The sequence below is a fragment of the Micropterus salmoides genome, unplaced genomic scaffold, assembly GCF_014851395.1.
Source record: "Micropterus salmoides isolate LMB-PRFRI ecotype aquatic unplaced genomic scaffold, ASM1485139v1 Ms_hic_scaffold_14, whole genome shotgun sequence".
Taxonomy (NCBI): Eukaryota; Metazoa; Chordata; class Actinopteri; order Centrarchiformes; family Centrarchidae; genus Micropterus; species Micropterus salmoides.
The window spans coordinates 33,263,463-33,272,724 of NW_024040485.1; the positions used below are offsets into that span (position 1 = coordinate 33,263,463).

A 9,262-nucleotide genomic window follows, 5' to 3' on the forward strand; every position below is an offset into this window, starting at 1 on the left:
AACCATAGTACCAGCTACCAGTCTGACCCCTTTACCAACCACCAGTCTGACCATAGTACCAGCTACCAGTCTAACCATAGTACCAGCTACCAGTCTGACCCCTTTACCAACCACCAGTCTGACCCCTTTACCAACCACCAGTCTGACCCCTGTCCCAGCTACCAGTCTGACCCCTGTCCCAGCTACCAGTCTGACCAATGTACCAGCTACCAGTCTGACTCCTGTACCAACCACCAGTCTGACCCCTTTACCAACCATCAGTCTGATCCCAGTACCAGCTACCAGTCTGACCCCTTTACCAACCACCAGTCTGACCCCTGTACCAGCTTCCAGTCTGACTCCTGTACCAGCTACCAGGCTGACCCCAGTACCAGCTACCAGTCTGACTCCTGTACCAGCTACCAGTCCTACCGTAGTACCAGCTACCAGTCCAACCGTAGTACCAGCTACCAGTCCAACCGTAGTACCAGCTACCAGTCCAACCGTAGTACCAGCTACGAGTCTGACCCCAGTACCAGCTACCAGTCTTACTCCTGTACCAACCACCAGTCTTACTCCTGTACCAACCACCGGTCTGACCATAGTACCAGCTACCCGTCTGACTCCTGTACCAGCTACCAGTTTGACCCCTTTACCAGCTACCAGTCTGACCCCTGTCCCAGCTACAAGTCTAACCATAGTACCAGCTTCCAGTCTGACTCCTGTACCAACCACCAGTCTGACCCCAGTACCAGCTACCAGTCTGACCCCTGTACCAGCCACCAGTCTGACCAATGTACCAGCTACCAGTCTGACCAATGTACCAGCTACCAGTCTGACTCCTGTACCAACCACCAGTCTAACCATAGTACCAGCTTCCAGTCTGACCCCAGTACACCCCAGTACCAGCTACCAGTGTGACTCCTGTACCAATCACCAGTCTGACTCCTGTACCAACCACCAGTCTAACCATAGTACCAGCTTCCAGTCTGACCCCAGTACCAGCTACCAGTCTGACTCCTGTACCAACCACCAGTCTGACCATAGTACCAGCTACCAGTCTGACCCCAGTACCAGCTACCAGTCTGACCCCTTTACCAACAACCAGTCTTACCCCTGTCCCAGCTACCAGTCTGACCACTGTACCAGCTACCAGTCTGACCCCTTTACCAACCACCAGTCTGACCATAGTACCAGCTACCAGTCTGACCATAGTACCAGCTACCAGTCTAACCATAGTACCAGCTACCAGTCTGACCCCTTTACCAACCACCAGTCTTACCCCTGTACCAACCACCAGTCTGACCATAGTACCAGCTACCAGTCTAACCATAGTACCAGCTACCAGTCTGACCCCTTTACCAACCACCAGTCTGACCATAGTACCAGCTACCAGTCTAACCATAGTACCAGCTACCAGTCTGACCCCTGTCCCAGCTACCAGTCTGACCCCTGTCTCAGCTACCAGTCTGACCCCTGTCCCAGCTACCAGTCTGACCACTGTACCAGCTACCAGTCCTACCATAGTACCAGCTACCAGTCCAACTGTAGTACCAGCTACCAGTCCAAACGTAGTAACAGCTACCAGTCCAACCGTAGTACCAGCTACGAGTCTGACCCCAGTACCAGCTACCAGTCTTACTCCTGTACCAACCACCAGTCTTACTCCTGTACCAACCACCGGTCTGACCATAGTACCAGCTACCAGTCTTACTCCTGTACCAACCACCAGTCTGACCCCTGTACCAACCACCAGTCTGACCATAGTACCAGCTACCAGTCTGACCCCTGTACCAGCTACAAGTCTAACCATAGTACCAGCTTCCAGTCTGACCCCAGTACCAGCTACCAGTCTGACCCCTGTACCAACCACCAGTCTGACCATAATACCAGCTACCAGTCTGACCCCAGTCCCAGCTACCAGTCTAACCATAGTACCAGCTTCCAGTCTGACTCCTGTATCTAGTCCGATTCACCTGTACAGGTGTGTTTGTATCAATATCAGATGTACAGTCTCCACCCGTCTGTTCCGACAGGTTGCATTATAAGGAGCGTTTGGTGGCGCTGATTAACCGTTGCAGTGCCGACCCGGCAGTCCTCTTCAGCCCGGCAGAAATGATGGCGGAGCTGCAGCGCTGGCACGTCACTGTGCCGACCCAGAAACCAGACGAACCAGAGCCTCTGTACGCACACCGCCTCCGCCTGGTTAGTGACATCATCATCAGCATAAACACTTAATCTACCACAATCCCTTAAAATCCCTTTAACTCTTAATTTCCCCTCAAAATATCTGGATGCAGAGATCCTTCCTCTGTCCTTTTCCCCTTCAACAGCCCTTAATTTAAAAAGCCCTTAATGAACACAGGAAGTAGAGTTTAATTTGAAAATCCATTATCTGGACAAATTAATGGAAACAATGGACACATATATGAAGGGATTATCAAGGAGTTTTCTGCACGGATTAAGGGAGAAATGTACAAAATCAAAGATCATGTTTTGAATTTAAGTTCAAAGTGTGTTCATCGCCCTGATGCTGCCGCACACTGGAGGACACACAGGCAGATTTTGGGTCTGATTCAACCCGGCTCAAACGGAGGACAAAGAGGAGAGGAAACCACGTAACCTGTAACTAAAGATTTATTTAACAAAATATAACAGAACACATAAAGATATAACGGATGCAAATCAGTAGTGTGTTGAGTGTCTGTGTGTGTACAGTGAAGTGTAAAGTTGATGATACACGGGGCAACTTTTTGTGGCGGAGAGGTGGGGGAAGGGGATTACGGTTGACGGCAACGTTGCCCTGCACGATTGCTTTAAAAGTTGCACTGTGTACCATCAGCTTAATGAACAAAGCATGTGCCCAGGGAGAGAGCGAGAAACTGACTAACTCCAGCAGCTCATACAGCGAGGGAGCAGCAGGTAATAATCAGTGAGGCCTCAGAAAGGACGGCCCAAACAGGAAGTCACCTGGGCTGTCACAATCCCAACAGTCCCGATCCGAGGCGGGTTGGAACAGATTATTGGCCTAAACGATTCTGTAGTGTGAGGGTTTACAGACATAATCTGAAGGTCGCCGGCTGGATTCGTAATATTTATGAAATCGGGGGGCCGATCAGAAACCTGCAGCAGCCAATGAGAGCGAGCTGAGCGGGCGCCGTCCCCCAGCGTGTTCTGTATCTATCAAATGTATAAAGCTGCTGATTCCCTCTTCTCAGCCTCGAGTTCTTCCACAGTTTGATTGCCTTACAGTGCTACGCTCAGGGTTCCAGAGTTCACAGTACGACACTGTGGTAGTGACTCCAACCACAGAGACACGAGTCTCACTATTACAAGTCAGTGTCCGTTCCTGATGATCTACTTCAGGATAAACCATGTCATGTTGCTTTAAATACTCTCTGCTGGTGCACATGGAAATGGCAGCAGGGATCTCTTGGTCCTCATCACAGACCTGAACAAACTCTCCTGAAGGGAAGCAGCCATTTCTGTCCAAGGGAGCCTCAGAGATTCCCTGAGTCTAGGTCCCTGAGACAAGCAGAGATGAGATTAATCTGCATTGGAACATGTTCCTCCTCAGCTGTTGGACGTTGGCCAGGATTAGAGAGGGCAGGGGAATCTTTGCTTCGTAACCTTTATATCCCTCGTTTCCTGAAATGAGCAGCGTTCCTTAAGTACTTTCTATAAAATGTCCATCTTTAATCCACTCAGGGCGAGACAGCATGAAACCAACAGAACAATAGAAAAGTGTGAACCTACAGGTAGCTTTAATAGGATTTGGTCCATTTCCCCTCTAAACTGTGCAGACAAGTTATTATTGTATAGATATTAATATTTCACAGCTTGTTTAATGCGTCATTCATGACAGATTCACTTTGAGCATGTATTGATGATGAGCTGTTAACAGATACCGACTGTCATATTTTTATTGTGTCATGCTGCTTCCCATCAGCCAATCACAGCGCATGATTCTGTCTGTGTCTCTTCAGACTCTGACCAATAGCGTTCCTCTCAGGAAACAGCGACGCTTTCCACTCAAGGACGCCCTCTGACCTCTGACCTCTGCTGTGGCTCCTGGAGCTCCGCCCCCTCACCTGCTGCTGAGCGACTGACTGATTCTGCCCTCTCCTCACACAGCAGCCAATCAGGAGGCAGTGATCTGTGTCACCATAGTAACCACTAACTTTATTTCATTGGGGACATTTTGGAGACAAAGCCGCCATCAGTGAAGTCCCAGGAGGTTTTCATCTGCTGTGACATCACTGATAAGGTGTGTGGTCAGAACCTGATGTGACATCACTGAGGGGGCGTGGTCAGTGTTTCCAGGCTGAAAACAGATCAAAGTCCTCGCCTGTCTCAATCCCAGTGACATCATCAGTCTGCTGTTGGACCATGCAGCGAGCAGCCAATCAGAGTTTCACTTTTAAATGTTCATGTTGGTGTCGACTGAAGCGGCTGCAGCAGGCGTTAGCTTAATAAGCACTTTGAGACATCGTTCTAACGAGCTAACGATGCTAACATGTCTCCTCTGTACTTAAGTATCCAATTCTGCACCAGTTAGCCTTTGTTAGCATGTGTTAATGTAGGTAAACGTGTCTTCTGGATGGGAGTAGAACCCTCAACCTTCTTCTGCTTTATTTCTTTCTGCACTTTAACTGTTTGAATATTTAATAAATAATATCTTAATACACTTCCTCTCTTCTGTTTCCATGACAACCTGCTGATATCAGCCGTTTCACATCTTTGTCGAAGTCAGAATATGTTTAGTTTGCGGAGGTCAGAATCAGAGCGGAAAACATGAGATGATGACTTTTTGTCCAGCGTCAACTCACTCTGAAGTGTTTCAGCAGCGGAGCGTTCAGCTGCCCCACGTTGTTGACATGTTGTTAATTTGTCATGTTGTGTGCTTCAGCTACGAATAAGAGCTCTCTTAGAGCCAGTTCTGTTCTGTTTTGCCCGCCTGATTTTGCTGATTTGTTCAGATTTTGTTGGTTTGTTCAGTTGTCCTTGATTTTTGTGCTTCTAACATGGTTAAGTCGGTTACGTAGTTAAACTGCTTCTTTTTTTGTCTGTTTGAAGTGTGTTTATTGTTGATGTACAATCGGGTTTTATTTTGAAAATCAACCGAATTCTCTCTGTCGTTCTGTGTCTGACTTCCTGCCCAGCTCATCTGCTCTGTGCTTCTCGACGCAGCTTCCGTCAAAAATAGACTGCTCGGGATGTCGGAGCCTGAAAACCTCCTCCCGGCAGCCTAAAGCTCCTGTGCTCGCGGCGTAAACACCAACACTTCCTCAGGCCCGCACTCCGGGTCCAGCGCAGTTCATACACCAGGCTATACAAACATACAAAAGGTTTTTCACACCAAAAGAAATCCAGACTAAGAGGATCTAGCCTTCCAACGAAGGTTAAAGTCAAGGGCAACTGGACTCGGTTGAAGATACTGGAAGACGTTTCGTCCCTCATCCAAAGGACTTCTTCAGTTCTGACTGACTGGCAGGGAAACTCAGCTATTTAACCTCAGTGGGGTCGTTGGCCCGGGTCATCGATACCGCTGGTTCGTTAGTGTTCCTTGTTGCTGTGACGACAGTCGTTACAGTCGTTAAGACTACCTGTGGCCGAGACTGAACGACCAGTGTTTTAACGTCCACATGCCGATGAAGCTGTTAGTGATGACCCTGATCAGTGAGATCAGGTTCAGATCGGAGACCTGAATCTGCTGGGTGTCAGTTTGTTTTCTGCATTTCATTTACTCATTTAGTTGATGCTTTTATCCAAAGCGACTTACAATTGCTATACATGTCAGAGGTCTCATTCTGCTGGTTTCTTTTGAGGTTGTTACACTTTCATGTGGCGATCTCTGCCCTCTGTTACGGATTAAAGGAGCATTCTGCAAAGAAGGTTAAAGTCCAGGGCAGCTTTATCCTCCTGAGTTTCTCTGATACTCCAGACACGTATGGAATCACAATGTTGTTGCGTTTGACCTTCTTTTCCTCCCCTGTAGTTTTGTTCTTCTTGGATCTTGTGGCTGTTTTCACAAAGGTCCATTTAGGGTCTCCACAGGCTGTAAGTGCCCCCTTCAGGTGGTTCTGGTCCTTCTCTCTGGCTTGGGCGCTTGTTGGTATGTGGTCCGCTCTGTGGTGCAGTGTTCTCATGACCCCTAGCTTGTGCTCCAGTGGGTGGTGGGAATCGAACAGTAGGTATTGGTCTGTGTGTGTGGGTTTCCTGTAAACCCCAGTTTGCAGGCTCCTGTCCTCTTCAATGTGTACAGCGCAGTCCAGGAAGGCCAAACTGTTGTTGTGGACGTCTTCTCGTGTGAACTTGATGTTACTGTCCACAGAGTTGATGTGTTCTGGGAAAGCTTTTAATTTTGACCCAGGTGTCGTCCACATATCTGTACCTGTGTCTCATATGAGTTTGTGTCCGTTAGTAGTGTGTTTAGGAATTTACTGTTTAAATCTGACTGCTCCACTCCTCGTCCCGATGAAGATGAGTCATCTGTCTGTCTGTGGGCGTTTGGACAAATAAGGTCAACAAACAAACAAATATTCTGACCAACTGCAACTAGTCCCCAGACCTCTGCAACTAGTGTCTGTGACCTCTGCAACTAGTCCCCAGACCTCTGCAACTAGTGTCTGTGACCTCTGCAACTAGTGTCTGTGACCTCTGCAACTAGTCTCTCTGACCTCTGCAACTAGTGTCTGTGACCTCTGCAACTAGTGTCTGTGACCTCTGCAACTAGTGTCTGTGACCTCTGCAACTAGTCTCTCTGACCTCTGCAACTAGTGTCTGTGACTTCTGCAACTAGTCTCTCTGACCTCTGCAACTAGTGTCTGTGACCTCTGCAACTAGTCCCCGTGACCTCTGCAACTAGTCCCCGTGACCTCTGCAACTAGTCCCCGTGACCTCTGCAACTAGTCTCTCTGACCTCTGCAACTAGTCTCTCTGACCTCTGCAACTAGTGTCTGTGACCTCTGCAACTAGTCTCTCTGACCTCTGCAACTAGTGTCTGTGACCTCTGCAACTAGTCTCCAGACCTCGGCAACTAGTGTCTGTGACCTCGGCAACTAGTGTCTGTGACCTCTGCAACTAATCTCTCTGACCTCTGCAACTAGTCTCCAGACCTCGGCAACTAGTGTCTGTGACCTCTGCAACTAGTGTCTGTGACCTCTGCAACTAGTGTCTGTGACCTCTGCAACTAGTCTCCAGACCTCGGCAACTAATCTCTCTGACCTCTGCAACTAGTCTCTCTGACCTCGGCAACTAGTCCCCAGACCTCTGCAACTAGTCTCCAGACCTCGGCAACTAATCTCTCTGACCTCTGCAACTAGTCTCTCTGACCTCGGCAACTAGTCCCCAGACCTCGGCAACTAGTCCCCAGACCTCGGCAACTAGTCTCCAGACCTCGGCAACTAGTGTCTGTGACCTCTGCAACTAGTCTCCAGACCTCTGCAACTAATCTCTCTGACCTCTGCAACTAGTCTCTCTGACCTCTGCAACTAGTCCCCAGACCTCTGCAACGAGTCTCTCTGACCTCTGCAACTAGTCCCGAGACCTATGCAACTACTGTCTCTGACCTCTGCAACTAGTCCCGAGACCTATGCAACTAGTGTCTCTGACCTCTGCAACTAGTGTCTCTGACCTCTGCAACTACTGTCTCTGACCTCTGCAACTACTGTCTCTGACCTCTGCAACTAGTCCCCAGACCTCTGCAACTAGACCTCAGACCTCTGCAACTAGACCTCAGACCTCTGCAACTAGACCTCAGACCCCTGCAACTAGTCCCCAGACCTCTGCAACTAGTGTCTCTGACCTCTGCAACTAGTGTCTGTGACCTCTGCAACTAGTGTCTGTGACCTATGCAACTAGTGTCTCTGACCTCTGCAACTAGTCTCCAGACCTCTGCAACTAATCCCCAGACCTCTGCAACCAGTCCCCAGACCTCTGCAACGAGTCTCTCTGACCTCTGCAACTTGTCTCTCTGACCTCTGCAACTAGTCCCCAGACCTCTGCAACGAGTCTCTTTGACCTCTGCAACTAGTCCCGAGACCTATGCAACTACTGTCTCTGACCTCTGCAACTAGTGTCTGTGACCTCTGCAACTAGTCCCCGTGACCTCTGCAACTAGTCCCCGTGACCTCTGCAACTAGTCCCCGTGACCTCTGCAACTAGTCTCTCTGACCTCTGCAACTAGTCTCTCTGACCTCTGCAACTAGTGTCTGTGACCTCTGCAACTAGTCTCTCTGACCTCTGCAACTAGTGTCTGTGACCTCTGCAACTAGTCTCTCTGATCTCTGCAACTAGTCTCTCTGACCTCTGCAACTAGTGTCTGTGACCTCTGCAACTAGTCTCTCTGACCTCTGCAACTAGTGTCTGTGACCTCTGCAACTAGTCTCTCTGACCTCTGCAACTAGTGTCTGTGACCTCTGCAACTAGTGTCTGTGACCTCTGCAACTACTGTCTCTGACCTCTGCAACTAGTCTCTCTGACCTCTGCAACTAGTCTCCAGACCTCTGCAACTAATCTCTCTGACCTCTGCAACTAGTCTCTCTGACCTCTGCAACTAGTCCCCAGACCTCTGCAACGAGTCTCTCTGACCTCTGCAACTAGTCCCGAGACCTATGCAACTACTGTCTCTGACCTCTGCAACTAGTCCCGAGACCTATGCAACTAGTGTCTCTGACCTCTGCAAGTAGTCTCTCTGATCTCTGCAACTAGTGTCTCTGACCTCTGCAACTAGTGTCTCTGACCTCTGCAACTACTGTCTCTGACCTCTGCAACTACTGTCTCTGACCTCTGCAACTAGTCCCCAGACCTCTGCAACTAGACCTCAGACCTCTGCAACTAGACCTCAGACCTCTGCAACTAGACCTCAGACCCCTGCAACTAGTGTCTGTGACCTCTGCAACTAGTGTCTCTGACCTCTGCAACTAGTGTCTCTGACCTATGCAACTAGTGTCTGTGACCTCTGCAACTAGTGTCTGTGACCTATGCAACTAGTGTCTGTGACCTATGCAACTAGTCTCCAGACCTCTGCAACTAATCCCCAGACCTCTGCAACCAGTCCCCAGACCTCTGCAACGAGTCTCTCTGACCTCTGCAACTTGTCTCTCTGACCTCTGCAACTAGTCCCCAGACCTCTGCAACGAGTCTCTTTGACCTCTGCAACTAGTCCCGAGACCTATGCAACTACTGTCTCTGACCTCTGCAACTAGTCCCGAGACCTATGCAACTAGTGTCTCTGACCTCTGCAACTAGTCCCGAGACCTATGCAACTAGTGTCTCTGAC

At 49.4% G+C, this 9,262-nt stretch overlaps 1 protein-coding gene across 1 annotated transcript in view; it reads left to right on the forward strand.

Moving 5' to 3' along the window:
* Window positions 1-4,667, forward strand: part of si:dkey-181m9.8 (E3 ubiquitin-protein ligase RNF31) — a 41,808-nt gene extending 37,141 nt beyond the window's left edge. Inside the window, exons 18-19 of the mRNA XM_038719107.1 lie at window positions 2,016-2,184; window positions 3,966-4,667. Of these exons, the coding sequence (XP_038575035.1) occupies window positions 2,016-2,184; window positions 3,966-4,028 (232 nt within the window). The 3' untranslated portion in view covers window positions 4,029-4,667. The remainder of the gene's footprint in view (window positions 1-2,015; window positions 2,185-3,965) is intronic.
* Window positions 4,668-9,262: the final 4,595 nt, after the last annotated feature.